Source organism: Mycteria americana, chromosome 7 (assembly GCF_035582795.1).
Source record: "Mycteria americana isolate JAX WOST 10 ecotype Jacksonville Zoo and Gardens chromosome 7, USCA_MyAme_1.0, whole genome shotgun sequence".
NCBI lineage: Eukaryota > Metazoa > Chordata > Aves > Ciconiiformes > Ciconiidae > Mycteria > Mycteria americana.
The window spans coordinates 59,567,843-59,589,306 of record NC_134371.1 but is presented as its reverse complement, the minus strand read 5'-3'; the positions used below and the strand labels follow the sequence as shown (position 1 = coordinate 59,589,306).

Below are 21,464 nucleotides of genomic sequence, written 5' to 3'. Positions count from 1 at the left end.
ACTGGATTCAGGACTTGTGTTTATGTGTTAAGTTGTTCTGGTGCAGATATTGCCAGTCTTGGTGACAGTTATTTTGGGTTTCTAAATTTCTCCAGATACACAAAGTCTTTAAAAAAGAAGAGATTATTTTGTTCAAAAGAAAAATGCTTCTGAATGTGCTAATAAGGTTTTGTAAGCATACAATGCTGGGATGCATGCAGTTCAGCAAACTTTCAGTAGGAGGCTTGCTGACAATAAAAGGAGTTGCATTCTTATTTTTGGTTTCTTTAACATTTGGTTAAAATTGCATCTGTATTAATTTCTATTACATGGTGGTATAAAAATAGCTCTTACAAATGCTAACCATCATGAGCTATACTGAGCAAATGATACAGACACGTACCAAATAAATTAAGTTTTACCTCTTAAGGAAGCCCTTTTCTCTGCACTTGAGAAAACAGATGACTGGGGTTGGGTTCAGAAAATGAAGTGCCAGTTTTTATATACTTAACTGCATAAAAGAGCTGAAGTGTCCAGTCATCTCTTTCCCTCTTAAGGCACTTCTGAAGAGGCTAGAATTTGGAACTGTAAGGGGAAACATGAGCATGCTGGGAGTGTGATCAGGAATTGCTCAAACTTGTGCACATGATACTTTGAAACACTGTCAGATAGAGGCAAGAAAAGAATGTTTGCCACAGTAGTTCACTGAAGTTCTGAGAAGGGAAATAAAGTTTTCATATCTTTATTGTACCACCCTTATCTTTATAAAGCAAACCCACATAGATCTTGCTTTTGAAGGGCCTCGGCAGTGATATTTTTCTGTTAATTCTAAATCGAAGCAGAGTGGCAAAACCTGATCACAAAACCCACTAGGGCAGGGTTTGTTTAAAACTGCTCGATATTGGTATGAGTTTATTGACTGTGGATTTGTTCCTCAATTAACAGTGCACGTGATGACTGGAGCTAACGCAGTACAAATCACATTGGAGTGGCTTTATTAGATTAAAATGTGATACGCATGTAAAGATGGAATTGTTTATGACCCTAATTTGACAGCCAGCAGGTACAGACTGCATCGGGCTGTCAGGGCAGGAGCCATGTTCTTCAGTCAAGAAGTTGTGCTGAAAATTTTGTTACGAGCTCCAGGGTGCAACTTGCAGGCATAAGCCCAGGCCCTTAGATCATACCTATCCATTCAAAAAGGAGAAGGCCATTTGAGTTAACTGGGTCCAATCTGTAAAATGTTCTGAGACGAGTAAGCGGATACGCATGTGATACTTCATAGGAGTCAGTTTTACTAACAGAATGGTTTTCAGGTAGCTAAATCAAAACTAAGGCTATTTTGTAAGAATACTTTTGTTCCTTAGTATTTGAACAAAAAAGCTGCTGTTGATTTTTCTTTGTAAGATTCAAGTAGGCTTCCTACCTCACTTAGATAACGTTGAGGCTACCTGATAAACTTTAGTTTCCAAATGATTGTATTAAAAAGTGCTTAGTGCTTCTAAGAACCTGTGAGGGAGCGAGCTGTTATAAAGTGAGATATGTAATCCGGGTGAAATGGTCAAACCTGGCAAGACACTTAACTCTTCAGCTGAAATAATTTTTTTTAATGCTTACAGGTACTCACTTTCACCAGAAGATTTCTTGATTTAGCTTAAAGCTCTGGACTTAGTATCCTTTTGCTTCAGTTGTAAATAAGGAAAAGTTGCACTGAAGCTAGCAAAGTTGTAGTGGTTTAAAACTGCTGTAAATAAGATCAGAGTTAAGCCAATGATGAGTGTCTTGAGACTAAAACTGTGGTAAAGTCTAGACACCTTTGAGCTATGATGCTAAAGACCATTTCTTAAGAGGTCAGGACTGGCTTCTCAAAGGGCACCTGTTTCCAGTGTGGACTTTAAAACCTGAGCAGATTACAGGGAAAGGCTGTGAACTCTGAAACACAGCCGCTACTGTTGCTTAAACAGAGACTTCTTCCTAAGTGGCAGTTGTCTGCAGCTGCTATTTTTCAGTATAACTACACAAGTTTGGACTTGCTTTAGATGGCCTAAAAGACTGAGTGTGAAAGAAGATTGCCTGTTATTTTGAGGATTGAACTCCTTACGCATGCTGGTGTTACTGGCTCCAATATTGATATCTGCGGCAAAGATGATCATGTCCTTAACGCTTCTAATTTTGCCTTCCTTTCCATTCTCCAGGGAAGAAGTAAATGACAAGTTACGAGACATGCCAGATGGAACGTTCCTGGTGCGCGATGCATCAACCAAGATGCAAGGAGACTACACTCTGACATTACGGTAAGCATTGAGCAGTTGTAGTCTACATAGTAAAACCCTGAGTAGCTAGTCGCTATACTAGTGACAGCAGTGGCTGTGTGAAGCTGATGTGGCTCGAGTAGAGAGATGTTCCCAAAGGTACTGCAGATCACAGAATGAGCAAATAAATAGCCAGGACTGATAGTCAGTTCTGTTCTATGCATTGAATCCTGTCCCTCACTAAACACTACTGTAAGTATCTCTGTGTAGATTAGATGGGACTCAGGGAGGAGAGCCACTCAGTAGTGCTTCATAGTTTCAGAACTGCTAAGGTAAAAGGTATTTATAAACTAGGGCTTTGATTAATGGGAGTGTGTTGAATATCTTGTAAGTGTGCAGCTCTGGAAATTGAATGCAGTGTCTTTGTAAAAAGAGTATCTTGTGCTTTCTGATCTAGAGTTTAGGAAATATTGAATTGGAGCCATGTTCCTTTCTTCATTAAAATTGTCTGCAAGTGGCAGACTTCCCAGAGCTGCCCCAGCCCTGTCTACTGCAGTTAGGCAGTAGACCTCATGTGACTAGCTGCTGGTGCCTTGCCCAGCCTGTCCAGCCGCTTGCCTCTGCCAGGCTCCCAAGATTGGTTGTTAGAGGCAAACAGGCAAGGCACATAAGCCACTGCCTCTGTAGCACACCTTCGGGAGTTACTATGATATGGTAGATATTTGATCTTGCCGTGAAATTACATTGTCTTAATGGCAGGTTTGACCCCAAGTGTGTAGTTTAAATTCTGCTTTGACTTCTGCCTTGAAGTTCACGGCTTGTGCGCTAAGGTTTGGCATGATTTGGTTATTTTGCTGAATGCAGATGTCTTTAGGAACCAAAATTGAGAGTGCAGGAAGGACAGGATATTGTCTAAACAGTCTGTTGATGAAAAAAGGAAGAAATAAGCACTGTATTTGTGGAAACTGCTAGAATGTATAAATCTGGATAATGTAAAGTCCTAAACTTACAACCATCTTGTAATCCTCAAAGGATTTTGTTTAGGTTTGTATATCCTGTATTAGCATCCATAACTCAAAAGACTTGTTAATCACTGTATAAATGTATACTCAGTTGTATACTATTAGTGACCCCAAATTGCAGGAAATTGTGGGTTTGGGTTTTCATATGGCTCCTTTATTCAGCCTTCAGCATTCTCCTTTTCCCCTGCAAAACTTGTGGCAAAGCTAGGTCTTAAATACTAGAAGCTGGCTCCAGAATGAACACATAGGAAGAGATTTACTTTGGGCTTTGCTCCTGTTCAAATAATATCTGCTGATAATTCTGTGTGTATTGACTCTTAAACTACTGATATCTGCTAGTATGTAAAGAACCACTATGAAGGTGTATAGTGTCAAAGCCACTTGCCCAGGAAATTCACTGGTGTCTTTGTTAGCAGCCTTAGTGTTGAAGAGGGATAGGAGGTACACAGTAAAACCTCTAAATCACTGTGCCGCTTTACAGGAAGGGTGGCAACAATAAACTGATAAAGATCTATCATCGGGATGGAAAATACGGCTTTTCCGATCCACTGACGTTTAATTCAGTTGTGGAACTGATTAACCACTACCGCAACGAGTCTCTTGCCCAGTATAACCCGAAGCTTGATGTGAAGTTGATGTATCCAGTGTCCCGGTACCAGCAGGTAAGATCTTTATTGGACCCCAATGGCTATTAGTGCAGACAAGAAAAAAATTGCAAATGTGTATATGATTTTTTTTCTCTGTGTGAAGCCTGATTTTTTTTTTTTGAAAACTGAAAAAAAAAGTTGAGTTTTCACATTTGACCTCACTTTGCTTATAATAATGGGTCTTCCAAATTGTCTAGCCATTTAAGCTTCTTCATTTTATCAAGTTTCCAATCTCCATCTGAGCAGTCCAATAGAGAAGTGAAACCCTGACATGCAGCAGAGAGCCTGAGAAGCCTTTCTTATTCCCCTTGGACCCTTGTGGACCCACAGGGCACTGTTCTAGACATATGTGCTTCAAGGGCAACGCTGACCCATGCAGCTGCTTGCTCTGTGCATAGCCATCTAAATTTTTCAAGAACATTTTTTAAAGTTTTTTTAATCCAGTAGCCTGAGACTTTGTCTTGCATTAAGGAAAAAGAACTGCAGAGCTTTTTGGAAAAAAAAAAATACTCTGATCTTTAACTTCAGATTCCAAACAATTCAATTCCTCCTTTCTCCAGTAGGCATAGGAATCCTAGACCTAAGCTGTAGTGTGTTTTTGGAAGCTTAGTATTTTGGCATAGTTCTTGGTGTCCCATAGTTGCAGTTCCTAGTGTCTGTAAACTGTGGAACTTATTGCATGGAGGAAGGGCATTTAGATACGGTGTTTGCATTCTGTAGAAACCTGATTATAAAAATGATGCTAATAGCTGTAAAATGCGAATGTGCATAAGTGGACAAACGAATACTCCTAAAGAAAAGCTGCTTTGCCTGAAGACTTAATAGCTTTTTGTATGTACAGGATCAGTTGGTGAAAGAAGATAATATAGATGCAGTAGGTAAAAAGCTTCAAGAATACCATGCTCAGTATCAGGAAAAGAGTAAAGAGTACGACAAATTGTATGAAGAATATACCCGAACATCACAGGTTGGTTCTACTTTAGCTATCTGTAGAGTCTGTTTCTTGTTGTTTAAAAAGTAAAGAAAATTATTTTAACCTGTTACAGCTAATAAAGGTAGTCCAAGGTCAGAAAATACAAGGAAAAAAAATGGTAATTTGTGGAATAGAGCAAAGTGGTTTCAAAGTTGATAGAAACAGTGCATATTACTTGTTGCTGATAGTCCTAGAGGTATGGTGTAGGGCAAGGAAGAAAGAGGAGCTGAGCTTCCTAGTATAAGACAGAGTGGTGGAGAAGGCCATCACCTACAATCTTTGCACTGCAGACGTCTTCCTTGGCTGCTGAGTATTTCCAGCTGCTGTATGCTGCAGAGAGAATTGTAGAGGGGTTTGTCCAGGTTTTTTATGAAGTCATGTTCAAATCAGATACCAGATATTATGCGTTAAGGAAGTGTGAATACAGTATTTGGACTGCTTCTTGTAAAATAAGATAGTTCATATATGGGGAGGAGGTTTGCTGGCAGTCTTCCTGCAAACTAAGATGGAAAATATGACTAAAATATTTGAGGGGTTTGCAGCCTAATAGAGAGCATCATGTGGGGGAGGAGGATAAACTTACAGGGAGTAAGTCTTCCCTGTACTTCCCTGACTCTACTTGGACATTTGACTAAATTTAAAACTGATTAATCACATTTTGACTGGGGGGGGGGGTGCGGGGGAGTTCATCTTCTCAGTCAATTTAGGGAACATAATTGAGTCTTGCATTGTCATCTGTATCATGAACAAATGATGAAGGACTCTTTCCTCACATAGGAAATTCAGATGAAGAGGACTGCAATTGAAGCATTTAATGAAACTATTAAGATATTTGAGGAACAGTGCCACTCACAAGAGCGATACAGCAAAGAATACATTGAGCGATTTCGCAGGGAGGGGAATGACAAAGAAATTGAACGGTAGGCTCTCAAGTTGTGTTTGCTTACAAGGAAGAACTGGTGTCCACATTGACGCTCCCATAAAATTCTTTTATATAATATTGCATCTTATAAAACACTTTGTAAACTCAGTATTTACTCTGAGACCTTCCCCCAAGGTGTCTGAACTTTCAGTAAAGCCCTCTTCTGTCAGGGAATTGCATTGTAGACAGAAGAGGTGGGAGATCTCTGGATTATTCTCCCTCAACTTCAGTAAATCAAGATACTGTGGTGAGGATTGGGAAATAATAGCTGCATTTGCATATCCCACTTCTATTTGGATTTGCTCAGAATATAATTCAGAAAAATATTTACTTACAGACTGCAAAAATCAGCACAGCTCTGGTAAATCTCACAGTCCATAGTCAGTTTTAGTCACTTTCAAAGATGATGAGTATTTAATTGCTACTACTTGGTAGTGGATAGTGGTCATCTAACAAATTCAGTAAGGGCCTCACTTGAAATTGCCCTTCTGTGAAGATACTAGCAGAAAAAGCTGGATCTGGGCCTTTGAAGAAATGCCAGGTATAATGCCTGACTTGGCACAGTGCTTTATGAATCATGGTAGGGTAACCTCAAGGAGATTTTTAGACTGAAAACAGTTACCTGTAACAATCTTCCTATGCGACTGCGGTGCTTCATTTTGCCTAAAAATCAATTAACAGGGGAAATATGTTATTTTCCTGAATCGTACCAGACCTGCAAACTAATCTTGAATGAAGAGACAGGCAGTGTTACTTCCTGGTAGCTCTTGATCAGTAATCGAAGTCTGCATTTGAAATCTTGCTAGTACTGATACCTATGGTGGGATTGCATAATTGATATACCAAAAAGTTAATCTGACAGTGAAGGAGGAATCTGTTCTAGCTTACCCTCCTAGAGATAATTTGTTCCTGCATCTCTGCCAGAAGGAAATATGTTAAGGTAAACTGAAGGTTCAAACTATGCAAAAGGCTGGTAGGCCTTCTGGCAAGAGGTCTTTTCTGGCACTCTTACAGTAATTTTTATGTTAAGATGAGGCAGTCAAAGGAAGGAGCTGCTGTTACAGTAATTCTTGTGATACTGTTATATAAGTGCTACCGGTAAGGTTCAGTCCTTCTAGACTGGTTTGACCTCACCTCTCAAATATTACACTTGTTTGCAGGATAATGATGAACTATGAAAAATTAAAATCACGCCTGGGTGAGATCCATGATAGTAAAATGCGCCTGGAACAAGATTTGAAGAAACAAGCTCTGGACAACAGGGAGACTGATAAGAAAATGAATAGTATCAAGCCTGACCTAATTCAGCTCCGCAAAATCAGAGATCAGTATCTTGTGTAAGTAAATCTGACCTGTACCTCAGAATAGTGTCTCTGATGAACCTGATTAATGACTGTTTCTATCAGGATAATGGGAATTTAATTTCTTTTCATAACCAAAGTTCTGTGAGTGCTGAGGTACTACATTCTGGCATGGGATGTCTGAGTAATTGCTTGGCCTCTTCATGACTTCATTCCTTTATTATGCTGTTGTCAGACTTAAAAGAGCCTGCCACAACTAGGTGCACAATCTGCAACTCCTGTAAATAAAACATTTAAGATAAATGAGTTATAAGCAAAGCCTGCGCCTGCTAATACAATAGAGGTTAGTACTTTTTGTGCTAGGTGTGGCAGATGTTGCTTGTACGCACCCTTGATTTCACTGACACCCCTGTTATCCAGTTCCTAATGTCCTTGGGCTGGACCCAGTGCACTAGGATTCTGGCAGAAGACAGAGGGAAACACACTGTCTCAGAAGGTGACGTTAGGAGGTTAGAAGAAGCCAGTGGCAATACCCATTTTGTTTTCCCAAGAGACACAGGCAACTACCACAATTTGTATTTTGCTTCCTTTCTGGCCTGCACTGTGCAGAGGCAGTACCTCTTCCTCAGCTGTACCCTCTTCTTTTTCTGTTTAAGAGATTGCTTCATGGCTTCTCTTTGCTGTTGCCCAGTAAAGGGGACATCTCAGAAGATGATTCAGGGAAGCACTCTTATGGAATCTATGGTCTTTCTATGGCTTTTGCTACTGGAGAACAAACTAAGCTCCAGATTGTTTCTTTGTGGGACCTTGTGTCTGAGCTTCAGCTTGCTCAGTAAGAAAATCTGTACATGTACTCTGAAGTAACGTATTAATGCTCTCTTCTCCTGGCAGATGGCTCAATCACAAAGGGGTGAGACAGAAGCGAATAAACGACTGGCTGGGGATCAAAAATGAAAATATTGATGAGTAAGTGTCATTATACATATGATTTTACTGAGAACTGTTCCATTAATAAGTGTTTTCTCTTGTGGGCATTGGTAATATGAAACACCAGTTTCTCAGTAAAGGACTGTAGAAAAAGAAAGGACTGCAGAAAAAGGGAGAAATTCTTTAGGGGAAACTGTATGTCACGTGAGGCAGCAACTCTGCTGAAGCATTTAGGATTAAACAAAATTGGAACAATTAAGTTGTAGTTGAAGCCTTTAATATCTGTCCGTTAGGAGCCTGACCTCCCAATTTGGGTGTGTTCTGGTGTTTCTTTGAATTATTTCTGCAAAAATAAATCACTCTGCTTATTAACTCTTTTACTGACCACTGGTTAAGTTAAATTTATCCTCTCTTTCAGCACATACTTTGTGAATGAAGAAGATGAAAACCTGCCACATCATGATGAGAAAACTTGGTTTGTTGGGGACCTCAACCGTATCCAAGCAGAAGACTTGCTCTGTGGGAAACCTGATGGAGCATTTTTAATTCGAGAGAGTAGCAAGAAAGGATGTTATGCCTGTTCTGTGGTGTAAGTGTATTTTCCTTTTTGTTCTAACTACTCAATTCATAAATCTCTACCACGGCTCTTTATTTTGGAGAACAAAAGCCAGGCCTAGCCTAAGCCTACCCATTGGAACGTGTTGCATGTTTGCAGGAAGACTAGCATAGTAAAAGCTTTATTGCAAAAATGTGCTTTGAATGTGCAGTAACTGTAGTCCTAGCAGTCTCTTCAGTCACCACAGTAGCTAGTACAAAATTCTGAAGTATCCTAACTTGAAGCTCTACAGTCATAAGTAAATTAAGGCCAAATTCTCCCATATTCTTCCCTGCCAAGGAACACATGGGAAGAAGAAAAACAGAGCCGTAACATCTTCCATTCTCATTTTCAGACATGGCCAACTCTAGGTGCTTTCTCTTGTATGTTTAAGATAATGGTGATGGTTCAGAGGAGACATTATTTGTGAGCAGTAGCTTTTATGACATTCATGCAGCCTTGCATTGATTTCCTGTGTTTCACTTCATTTTCTGCTGGTGTAATGGAGGTCAGAAATACTTTGATTCCATTACCCAAAAACCCTTCAAGCCTGTTCTGGAGTGCAAAATGGCTTTCACTGATTTATTTTACATGAGGTTAATTGCTTCTGAAAGCAAGTCCAAGACATGAATATGTGAAGGTATATCACCTCAAGGTAACTGAAGAGTGTAGTATCTGCCTTGTTCAAGATACTGTTTGTCGCAGTCACTGAAGTGATGGGTTCATCAGATACTTTTGCTTAGTTGGTATCATACTACAAGCTAGCAAAGGGGTGGCATAACGTAACCTGTTCCTACATGTGACTTGGATTGTAATAGGCTCCAGTACAGGGATTACATAATACTTGATCTTTCTGGCAGATAAGTTTTTCTAGCAGCTTTGGAAATACTGTGTTGCAGTAACTGCTTTGCCAAGTTAGGGACTTAGTCGCTATGACTTCAGATAATGAACCAACTTGAACCCATGCCATGCTTAACGTTAAAAAATGCACACTGAAAGTTAGTGCTGCATTTCATGAAATACTCTGTAGATCCTAAGAATTTGTGGGTTTTGGCTTCTTTGCTTAGTGGAAAGGTTTCCAGATAAGTTGAGCACAAAGTCATAGCTGACTTCAGGTGCTTAGCATCTTGGGAAAAAAAAGTCAAGAGCTTAACCAAGAAACATTTGGAAAACAATGCAGTAGGGAATTTTACCGCTGGGGTAGAAGAGACCTCTTATGTGGATTATTATGCAAGAGTGTTTAATCACATGCCCTGTAGCACTGTTTCTTCACAGACTATATTAGTCTCCTCAACTTGCATCTGCTGGGTCCTCCATTATGTAATTTAGTGACTGGCAGGGTTGCTGCATTACTTAATTGTTAATAGACTGTCACTTTGGGTTTGTCCTTTGATGTTAAACTCTCCTGGTTTCTTTCCTTGCAGAGCTGATGGAGAAGTGAAACACTGTGTGATCTACAGCACTCCAAGAGGTTACGGGTTTGCAGAACCGTATAACCTGTACAGCACACTTAAGGATTTGGTTCTTCATTACCAGCAGACATCCCTTGTCCAACACAACGATTCCCTAAATGTCAGGCTTGCCTATCCTGTCTACGCACAGATGCCCCCTTCTCTCTGCAGATAAATTTTGGGGAGAAGGAAAGTGTTGGCTATCTTGGATTCTTTTCTACAATTTTTATTAGAACTTGGAGGGCATTCTTTCTCCTTAGACTGCTTGTTTTGCACAAGAAGTGATTCTGTGAATGTGAATCAAAAAGAGGCCTAGCAGCAACAAGACGACAACTTGGGTGTAGGTGTCCTGGTGCTACCTTAAAAGCTCAGCTGTGCTTTTACACTGATACTTTTGTTTCCTTATGAGGGGAATAAACTCAACACAATGCATACAAAAATACTGGAAGCAAAACATCGTTTTATGGAGATGATTTTTTGCCAGGCACCTTCAGTGGAACTTCTAATTGGATTTTGTTTTCTCTTGTTCTTGTAGAGACAATTTGAAGCCTCTGTTTGAGGCATCAGTAATGTCTTTCAGTCTTAAACTCCCAAGAAACTAGGGGGGAAACTCTACCACAGCAATTCTTCTCTGTTAATTTTAGCAGCTTCACTGCAATTCAGCCGAACTTCCAAAAGAGGGCTTGTCTTGAGATAGCATGGAATTTGGTGAGAGAAGACCAAAGGAATTATGGGAAAGCTTCAGGTTTTTATTTAAATGGAAAAATGCTTGTAAAGAAAAGTTGCTTTATTTTTTTGCCAACAGTAACAAAGTTTTGGTTTCAATGGCACTACAGGTCTTCACTTAACGGAAACATTTATAACCAAATTGAACACACCAAAACTTTGTTCGTTGCTAGATTGAGCACTTATGGGGAAGGTTGCATTAGCATCCGCACATACTTTCTACACCAAAACTTGAAACAAATAAAAGGAAAAGCTAAACATCGTGTGGCTTCAAAACACTAAATTTGTCTGATCTGATGTAATTGCTTACTCTCCTCTTTCTTCACCCCCCTTCCTCCCATTCCTCAGCTTGGGATTCTGTTTTCAGTTTTTAATGATACTGTGCTTCAGAATGTAAACTAGAATGAAGCTTGCACTTACCTGTTGCAGTTCTCTTGCTGAACAATGACAGACTCTTGTAACACTTGATTTTTGGTATAGAAGAGGTAGGTGCAATCGAATGCTTCTGGATGGCTTATTGTACCAAATTCTTTCATGATGTGTAGTCATTTCCAGTTGTATAGAAGTGAGCATGCTAATTATAGATCTCTGATTTGTTCTTTGCACGCTAGGTTGTGAACTCTCACACCACTGCAGCCAAGCAAGATTTTACATTGGTATAATCTAAATTCCCTTGTAGTTATTTTGGACATGATGGAAAACACAGGAAGGGAAAGAGAGCCATACTCAGTTATTGGATGTCTGGTACCATCCTTTGGCAAGGGCTGCTGTCAGATACTGGAGTGGGTAGTCCTGGGCTTTGTCAAGTATAGCAATCATCCAATAAATCCCCTCCGTGGAAAATATACAAAGCAGCTTATTTCCATTCCTTAAGCTTCTGAAATGAAAAAGAGCTAAATTTGGCAAACTGAACCACTTGGCATCAAAGCACAACTGGCAAAGTAATTGTTCAGTGTGCAACCTTGAAAGTTACTTTTGTTCCTATTACTGGAAGCAGTTCCCTTGCAGTGCACCCATTGTGCAGGGCAGGAAGCAGATAGTCATGCAGGTCTGAGAATGCTCTAGACCTGTTTCTGACCCTGGGGCTTATTTCCTGTTCAAATGGGTTTTTTTCTGTAATGCCTGGGCAGTAGTGCCAGGCTTGTTGATGTTTAAGGTTTACACTAGAAGTATTATTTCGCTGAACGCCATGAATTTGCAAGCAGGGAAATGACGAGGCTGGAGTACTGACAGCCATTGCAGGAAGGGTAGTCTGGCTGCCTGGCATGCCTGTGAGATGGGTTGTTGCACTAATGACCCTGACACATCCTAGGCACTTTCTAATCAGCCAGAGTGCAATCTTCAGGCAAAGAATTCTGTAGATGCCGCTTTTCTAATTAATTGAAACACTACAAAACTTAATCAAAACTGGGTGAGAGGAGAAGAAAATTCCTGCAAGTTGCTATGTCCAAGTGACCCAGGTCTGCTCGTCTTTCCCTTCTCTCCCACTTCCCCAAGAAAAGGAAAAATGAGATGTAGCCTTTGCTTTCAGTGAAAATCTGGAACGGATTCCGTAGTGGTATATGGACATGGAAATTTTTCTTTTTAAAGAAACTTGCCCTACCCCTTGGATAATTTGCAATTCTAATCTGGTAGCTGTAAAGCTGTCATTCTCACATCTCTTGTGCATCTAGTGTTCCCTTCGTGCTGGGCTGAGTCCAAATGCCTGATGAGGGAAATTGGTTCAAAAGCACAAATGATAGCCAGGTGCCTCATGCCTGTGGAAAAACCTGTGCGAGAAGAGTGTCTGATTTTTCTCTGCCCTTGCGATCTCGCTGGGCTCTTCTCTTACAATACTAACATTTGAGGCTGATGGGCCATGTATTTCTGATCCCTGTTTTTGTGACAGGGACAACCTGGTTGAAGTGTTTCACATCTGCCCTGTTTTTAGATAGGGCTCCGTTTTGTTTTAAACAAGCACGGGTCTACTTTCAGACTCATAAATCCTGGCACACCCTCGCAGTACTGACAGCAGCAGGATAGCAAAGCGGGACTGTCTGAAGTTTCCCTGTAGTGGAATCTGACTGATCCTGTGAGGTCTTGGTCCAGGCTCCGGCCCCAGCTCTGCCAAGGTAAATACAGTGTAATTCCATTGGCGTCCATGAAGGTAGCTTGGCTTTATAGTGGTGTGAGTGAGTTGGGATTCTGGCCCCTAGCCCTCTGAGATCTCTTTGCTGATCACAGGTGATGTATTTGCTGTGAATGATGCACTCAGAGCCAGTAAGCCATCTTGAAGTATTCTTTGAAATTCTGTTTTGCCCAAACCTTCAGATCAGGGCTATGGGCAGACTGAGCCCCCGTTCCTTGTACTTGGCTCTGTTATCCTCAGCAGTCTCTCTGAGGCTGTGTTGCCACTGTATCTCTCTGTGTTTGGTTTAGGCACCTGAAGTCCCAGCTGCTATGATTGCTCCCCTTTGAGAGGGGAATCTGCCATTGCACAGATTCTTTTTGCATCTGTTTTGCACTCAAATGAAGATGGGTATAAAACCGACTGACACGTGTAGCTGGTGTAATCCACGGGGCAAGGGCTTGGTCCTGCTGCGCTCATTGTCCTTGGCCTAATTCTGTTTGCTCAGTAGCATTAGACCTGTGAGAAAACCCACAGCTTCCAGGAGCTGTTCTCTACTTGCATGACTGAGAAATCAGAAATGGGCCTGTGAGGTGCAGGATTACACCCTAGTATGAAACGCAGCTGTTAAGCCTAAAACAAATACAGGAAATGCGAACATAAAGGCAAAACAAAGGAACTCAAGTTCTTTTGAAACAGTAAGATGCGAGAAGGTTTTGGTTTCGAGAGTCAAAACGTCAGGAGGAAAGGGGAAATAGTCTCACTGTTGTAGCAGCCATCTGTTAGTGGACTGCAGTTAGAGGAGTACTGACCCATATTGTATTAAATATGTATGTAGAGTTAAATAAATAACTTTTGCACAGTGTTAAATGGGGGTGGGGGGAATGTTGAAACTCGAATATGCACAGTTTCTTCTAATCTGTTTTGAAGTATATTTGCAGGGATCAGGGGTGATTCAGTATTTTGTATTCGTATGGATGGAAATCAGGTCTACTTCCACAGTTGCCATTGGCCCCATTGCGTCAGCCACGAGTGCCATGTGTTTGAAGTTAGTAAGTTATAAATCTTTTCCCACTAGTTTCTTTATTGATTACGTGTAATCTTAGCATGGGAAGAACCAACCTAGAAACAGAAGGATGTCCCGCCAGACGCTTCACTAGTATGTGAAGCAGAAATATGTGATTGTCCACCTTCTGATACTGGAGTGCTCTAGATTTGGGGGTTGTATTCTGGGGGTTTTTGTTTTTTAATTCTCATCAGCAGTGGATTGGGTCCGCTGCTTTGCACCGTTGGTAGTTGCAATCTAGAGTTATATCCAGTACAGCCCTCTGTCTTACGCCAAAAATAAAGCACTCTTTCCACACTGATCTCTCTTGATGTGGCAGATGGTCAAGAAGTTTTCCATTTAATGTGATGGGCCTGATTCTTTTCTCGCTGACACTAGTGTGAGCAAGACTTCCACAACCAAAAGCCATTCCCAGGAAAAGAGTTTGTATTTAACCATACCTGAATTCTAGTCACAGTGGGGCAAAAATCAAAGTTTGTCCTTCGCAAAGCCAGGCAACTGTAATGGGGACTGTTGAAATGAATGTTGACACTTAGTGCTGTGTTGGGGAGGCCAGGGGAAGGAGGAGGGTCTTGGTTGCCCCAGATCCTGGGCTCTCTGCAGGCTTGGGTGGCACTGTGTCCGTAACTGAACGCTGTGGCTGTTTAAAACAGCAGAATTGCTATAGGAGTGTCACACCTTAAGTTTGGAAAAGCCCCTTATTTGGTACTTGAACAATCTTGCTTCTGTTTTTGAATGTCTGTTTATTTTTTATTTTTGTTACACTAACAGGGAATAAAAATCTGAAATGTTAGTGAGTCTTGTATGCTTGCTGCATTGTGCAGACATGAAACAGGTACTGTTTGTGGATTGGGAAGGGTAAGAGACAGGTTCAAAATGCAGTTTTACAAAGCACTATGATGGGGGTTGGGGGTTGTTTTGTTTAGGTCATGTTTAAAATCAGATTTTCTTACGTGTAGTTTCCTTATGTTGATTTGCAACCTCTGCTTTTGGAACAGCAAAATCAAAACATTCCCGAAGAACAAAGATACTCTGAGGGGAGGGGAGTTAGGCTTGCTCAAATTCAGCGTTCAAAGCAAATAGCTTTAACGAGGAGGAAGGGTCAGCATCCTAAAGCATCCCTCTGGTTGTAGTTCGATGAAGCAGTAGACAAACCGTGAAGTAGGACCTCCGCCTTGAACCACAAAAGAAAGAGATGCCAGAGCAGACCCTTCCCTTTGGAATAATCCGTTGTACGCTCCTTAAATGTGTGTGCAAGGAGATAGTCAGGAAATTAATGGAGGTCCTTAAGGATTTGCTCCTCTTTCTGTATTGGAAGGGAACTTGCATTGCTGATCCCCTCGTTTCCCTTGGCACAGTCCGTGCAGCCAGGAGAAGGGAACCAAGTTACTAGCCCAAATAAACGTGGGCCTGTTCGTGAAGCAGCTTGGCTAGTTAAGTACTGCGTGAGGAGTAGCTTTGGATGGGGTTAGATGAAGTTTGTCCAACATTTTTGTGAATCTTGCATTCTGTGGGCAGAAATACTTTCCACCGAATGGGAAGGGAAAAAAAAAAAAATCTCTCTTGAAATCTTTTCAACTCCTTCCTGTTTGTTCACAGGGGCAGATAGGGAGCTTTAGCTTGTTAACTGTTTAGATGATGACAGTGCTTGAAGTGCTGGTCTTTGGGGCTGGCTCCATACAATTAATGCAGAATTTGCATTTTTTTTTTATTGCTATTGGCATAGACTCGCGGTATTTTATGACTAGACTCACCATTTGTTCTAAAATTTGCCTTTAAAAATTGTAATATGAGCTTCAGAGGCAAAAAAAAAAAAGAGTGAGAATGGGCCCTTATTGATAGAAAAGAACGCCTTGTTGATCAACCTGTATTAGAGAAAGCAGCTTTAATTTGATGCCCCCTCCACCACCTTCCTTTGGGATTGCGTCTGTGAGATTGGCATTGGCAAACACGGGGGCTGAGATTTCCCCCTGTATTCAGCAGCGCTGCGCCCGTGCGCTTGCCAAGTGCTCGTAGCAAGGGGCTCGGGATCGTTTGGAAAAATGATTGCATCCAAAGACAAAAAAAGCGTCCAAGGGCGAATATCACCCCCTGGCATCAGTCTCGTCGCTTCAGGGGAGTTGTAGGATGCTGGGGCCAGCCACGAGCTGCCCCCGCGTCTCCGTCGGGTGCGGTGGGGGTTCGTGTTCAGTCGGCTGGTTGGGGTTCTGGTCGGTTTTGTTTTCGTGAGTGACTTCTACATCCAGCAAAGATATGTTTGATGAAACCTGTTAATTTTGTATATCTGGCTGTTTATTGCACCACGGGATTGTAATGGTCTGCATCATCTGTGTGTGTGTGTGCGCGTGTGTGTGTATATGTACTGTATGTATATAGATATATGTAAAATATATTCACGTACACATTTATATGCATTAGCTGTAAGTGGCACTGCCCCTTAAAAATAAAACAAAATTCACTGTTAGCATATTCTGCCATGTGTTTAGGCAGAATTGGGTTTGTTTTTGTCAAATGAAAAGGAGTTTATTGTGTTCATCTTGCATATGTGCTTCTGAAATGCTGAACTCTGGATTTCCTTGGGGGGGTTACTACTTTATTTGTAAACTGAATTGAATTGGGGCGTTATTTATGCTGGGACAAAGCATTCAACTTTGTTCCAAGCAAAGGTTTAGCAAAAGAAACCCTCTTGCTCTCCTGCGAGATGCAGTGAACGCTTGCACGTTTCAGTAGACCCCCAGACCCCCCTGTCCAGAGCTGATGTGCAACGGGTGGTGTTGGTACGTGTCCCTTTGTGAGTGGACTCTTTGTATAAGGTGTGGTTCAATGTAAAGCATGAGTGGGTGTTTGATCTTGTATCGAGGGCTGAAATAACAGCACACTCCTTTGTACAACTTTGCATTAATGTTTCTGCTTTTCTTTGACTTCTATTTTCTTTAAGGGAAACTGCATCTGTTAAGAACCTGCTTCTCCAGAAGCTATCGAATTATTTTGTTTTCCGGATGAATTCCAGCATGTAACTTTGGTACTCTTGTTTGTTATTTGTGTAAAACCTGTTCTTCTGTCGTTTATGGTGTAGTCGGGGGGAAAAAAAAGAAAAAGAAAAAAAAAAAGGAATTCATGTAGTTTAACTTTTAAAGAAAAGAAACAAACTGCTTCATAAGGAAACCAATTGTATGTTAGTGTTTTCAGACAAGTCATCCTGTAGTTTCTAGCTCAATAATGCAACACTGTACTTGTCACCAGGTGTGTTACAATTTTGCTGTACTTTCTTTTACTAGATGGTTGGGCTTTTAAATCCCAGACACTAAGCATCCTGGGCCTACTTGCTCTAGATCAAAAAATGCAATAAAAAAATTGCAATAAAGCACATTGACATGTAATGTTTTAGAAGGATGTACTGACAGCTGTTTCTAATAAATTCAGAACTGCAGCGTGGTCGGGCTGTCGTGGTGTTAGCTGTGTTTGTGTCTCCTGGCTGAGGCCATGAGCTTCATCTCTAACAGAGACTTTAAAAAAAGACTCGTGGAGGTCCAGTTTGCTCTCGGCTGGCGCTGAAGCAGCCAGGCCCCGAAACCCTCTTGGGGCTGAGACGAGGGAGGAACACACTCCTTAATGGAGCCTTTCCTCTCTTCCTTTTACAGCGTCTTTAGAGAGAGCAGGAGCCCTCAGCCATGTTCTTCCATGCCTCGTCGCTTCCTCTGCTGTCAGGGAAAACCACGTTCGGTGATGCCGCTCCTGGTGCTGGGGGGACAGGGGGGGCTGCAGCGCTGAATCAGCCTTCCCAAAGACCCAGCTCAGCTGGGTCGATTCGCTTAGATCCTTAATTTTGCAGGAGTTTTGGACGTCACCATTTGGTTTCCCAATTCCTTCATGAGCACCAGGCACTTGGGCCACTGAAAAATCAGTGAGTTTGTGGGTTCCTCTTCCGTTTCAGCCTCAGGTGTTAGCAGGAGGGTCCCGGCACGCTCGCGGTGCAGCAGCGGTGGTGCACGGCTGAGCTCCAGCCACTGCAACGCTGCAGCCCCTCATCCACGACCCCGGCATTTGCTGTACCGGGCTGTGACCGCACAGCCCCCCTGCAGCCGTGGGAGCTTGGGGGGGCTACCGCAGCAGACACTCTCCATGTGCACGTTTTGCGTTTTCCATTGGAGGTCTCAGGAGCTGCTGGGGAGAAGCCCAAGTCGCACGGGGCAGCCCGAGGGTGGCCAGCCAAAGGGCTTGGGCTTGGGCAAGCTTGAGGGCTGGCAAGGGCAAACCTAGGGGGGCTTCACCCCTCAAACTTGGGCGTCGGATGGGATGCTACAGCAGCATCCTTGGAAAATTAGGGCAGGGGCAGAACTGGTCTGTGCGTGGCTCGGCTGGCCCGGGTTGCAAATGGCTCAGTGTTTTTGCAACCCGATGAGTCGACGTTTTTGCAGACTGCTGAGCAACGTTTTTCCAACCTGCCGAGTGGTCCATTTAAAAGAAAAAAATGCTGCACCAGCATTTTCTCACATTGCCGAGTAAGCCTTTTCGGCCACTGAGTCAGCATTCCCTCCCTAGCCTGAGCCACAGGCCCTTCGGTGCGGGGAGCACCGAAAAGGACAGAAAAGCCCCTGGTCGTGGTGCGGGGGAGCGGGGAGCACCCACGTGGACGCTGAGGGATCTATCTTTACACCCAGCAAGGAGGATGCCCCATGTTAAAGCACCCCGAGGTCGGGTCCCTGCTGTGTGCCGCCCGCCGTCCTGCCTGCAGGGATGGGGCACAGCCCTGAAGGGATGCGGCCGGCCCAGAAACATCACCCGGAGGCATCAGGAGCCACATGGCTCCTGACTGACGAGCCGTGGACATCGCGGGCCGGTGTCCACCACATCGGCACCCAAGCGGGAGGAGAGCGAAGGGGAAACGTTAGCGAGAAACGGGGAGGACTCTGCAAGGTGCTCCTGGGGACTGGCTCTTTTTCATTATTATTTAATTTATTTCTTTTTAATAAAGGCTAATGAGGTAGAATTACAGGAAAGATGTAAGTCACTAATTGGCGAATCACTTTTCAGGGCTTTGCCAGACGGGTCATTTTGTTATGAAAACATTACAGCCGGCAGCCGGTGTAGGAAATTTCCAAGTGGCTGTGCTGACTGGATGGAAAGAAAAACACCTCCCAGCTCAGATGTCTTCTTGGAGAAAGGGCAGATCCCCGGGATTTTTCCATCCTCGGCAATGCTGCGCAGCTTCCTGCAAGTCCCCTGGGTTCCCCCCCGCCAGTCACACGCAGGACCCTTCCAGGGGCAGGCGCTGGCCTGATGGCCCCCCAGGAATGGCACCGCAGGGCAGGGGCGTGGGATGGATGGACAGATGCCCCCAGGATCCTTCCATGGGATTCCTGTTCCCCCGGGGCAGGAGAGAGTTGCAGTGGGAGATTCATGGGAGGATCTTTGCCTTGGGGGAAAAAAACCCACAAAACATCTCCAAAAGCCAGTCCTTCCCCAGCCAAAATGCCACTATGTAAGGCATCAGGATTTGGTTCAGACCATCAAGGTTTGGTTCGAAAGTCGTGGGCTTGTTGCAACGACCAAGCTGCTCTGCTTCCCCTGCTTGGCTTCAGCTCTCAAAACAGACTTATTTTAGTCTAATAGTTTAGTTTAATAGACACCATGCTGCCAGGCAAGGGGAGCGACGTGACCACCACCCATAGCCCAAAGTACCCAGTCATAAATAAATAGCAAGGCAGCTAAAGTGGGCTACGTGGCTCCTTGAGCTGCCCAAAAGGGTAGGGGGTTCCCTATGGAAGCCACGAGGCACGTGGTCACCTGGCCCCTCCATCCCGCTCCAACATGCGTGGCCGGTGCATGGGACCCATCGGGCTCGTCTGCCACGAATGCAGCAACTGGGCGTGGGAATGCAGCCGGGGCAGCTTCTTCTCACACCAGTCCCCACCACGACCGGGGGCTGGGTGGGTGGAAAGACACCCAAGGAGGAGGGTGCAGCCTGCATCCCCCGGGAGCGGGACCCCTCCAGGGATGCGCAGCCTGGCTGAGCCCCCGGGAGACACGAGGAAGATGGAGGAGCGTTCGCCCTGGCCACAAGCTGCGATTCCTCCTGGTGAGATGTGAGATGCAGCATTTCCCTCCCTGAAGCATCAAGTCCAGGCCTGGAGCAGGGGCCGGCAGCTTTCAAATAAACCGGTGGATTAGGCTTGGCCACAGACCCAGAATCCCCATTTCATGGGAAATCTCATCATCTCACTCGCTGGGTTTCCTCCAAATTGGAATGAAATGTTAAAATACAAAATTTCACTCTGGATGATATTTTCAGTGGGGGGAAAAAAAAACCCAACACAACAATTTTGGTTCAGCTGGCACAGTCCCACGCCAGCGTTAGCCTTTCTCTACCGATACAATCCAAACGCCCAGGAAGGTTTGAAGGATGGAGGCTTCACCCTGTCTGAGATGAACCGCTCCACTGGCTACTATTTTCTCCCTGAATTTTCATCAAATCTGCACTTTCTGATGGCAAAACTTTCTCCCTGGGGAAATCAGACTGGCTTTTGTGGAGGAGTGATAGGAGGGGACAAGCTGCCGGGGCACCCTCTGCGTGGCAGTTTTGTGCTCCCTGGGGCAGAGGACACGGCAGAGCAGGGAAAGAAAGGTGCAGAGCACCAGCCAGGGCTGCTGCCCGCCTTCCTGCCCCCAAACCCATCCTCGGCGGCAATCGTGGCTCCCAGGAAACATCTCGGCCACGACTGCCCAGCCGCTCTCCCCCAGCCCGAACACTGGCTCGCGCACCACGGAGCAAAGCCCGATCCAGCTTCCCCGCGGGCTCCTGCTCTCCTCCGCAGTGCAGGGCCGGCTGCCCCCGGAGCCCGTTCCCTTCCCCATCCCCGCCAGACCCAAGCTGCAGGGCAGAGCCTTGAACTCTCCCTCGGAGCGGGAGGAGGAGCGCAGGCAGCCTCCGGTCCCAGCTCCTCATGCCCAGCTGGCTCGGCCTTGAAGCCCTGATGCAAACCAGAGCAATCCAGGGGCCGGTTCCCAGAAGAGGGATAAGGAGCAGGAAGAGCAGCATTAACTGTTGCAGGGCTCCAGGGGCGAGCAAAGGCATGTCCTGCGATGGAGCGTCTTGGGCAGACCGGGGTGCCAGGATGTGCCCCTCCGCCCCCCGACGCTGTGAGGGTGGCAGATAAACCTCTCCCCGGGCTCCTGCATGGGGTGCTGGGAGACATCCCGGCTCTTCGGGCTGCTGTCGCAGGTCTCTGCCCAGGCGAGGCACTCACTAGCCACAAGCCTGCTTCAAGCAGAACTGGTGCTGGAGCATTTCCCAAACCTTTTCCCTTTCCTCCCACTTTCAAGGGAAGGGGCTGGATGGGTGCGGTGGGAGCAGAGCCAGCCCGCCCCGGGCAGGTGCTGTGCACGCTCCCGCGGCCACTCTGCCAAAGGAAACACAAACATCCTACCCAAAGAAAGCACTTTTCATTAGCAACACAGGTTCCCATTTTTGCACAGGGCCGGCCTGTTCTGGGCAG

General features: G+C 44.3%; 1 protein-coding gene across 1 annotated transcript in view; it reads left to right on the top strand.

Moving 5' to 3' along the window:
• PIK3R3 (phosphoinositide-3-kinase regulatory subunit 3) overlaps window positions 1–17,408 on the top strand; it is a 35,451-nt gene extending 18,043 nt beyond the window's left edge. Inside the window, exons 3-10 of the mRNA XM_075508695.1 lie at window positions 2,175–2,273; window positions 3,735–3,915; window positions 4,742–4,867; window positions 5,651–5,793; window positions 6,956–7,132; window positions 7,988–8,062; window positions 8,442–8,612; window positions 10,043–17,408. Of these exons, the coding sequence (XP_075364810.1) occupies window positions 2,175–2,273; window positions 3,735–3,915; window positions 4,742–4,867; window positions 5,651–5,793; window positions 6,956–7,132; window positions 7,988–8,062; window positions 8,442–8,612; window positions 10,043–10,244 (1,174 nt within the window). The 3' untranslated portion in view covers window positions 10,245–17,408. The remainder of the gene's footprint in view (window positions 1–2,174; window positions 2,274–3,734; window positions 3,916–4,741; window positions 4,868–5,650; window positions 5,794–6,955; window positions 7,133–7,987; window positions 8,063–8,441; window positions 8,613–10,042) is intronic.
• Window positions 17,409–21,464: the final 4,056 nt, after the last annotated feature.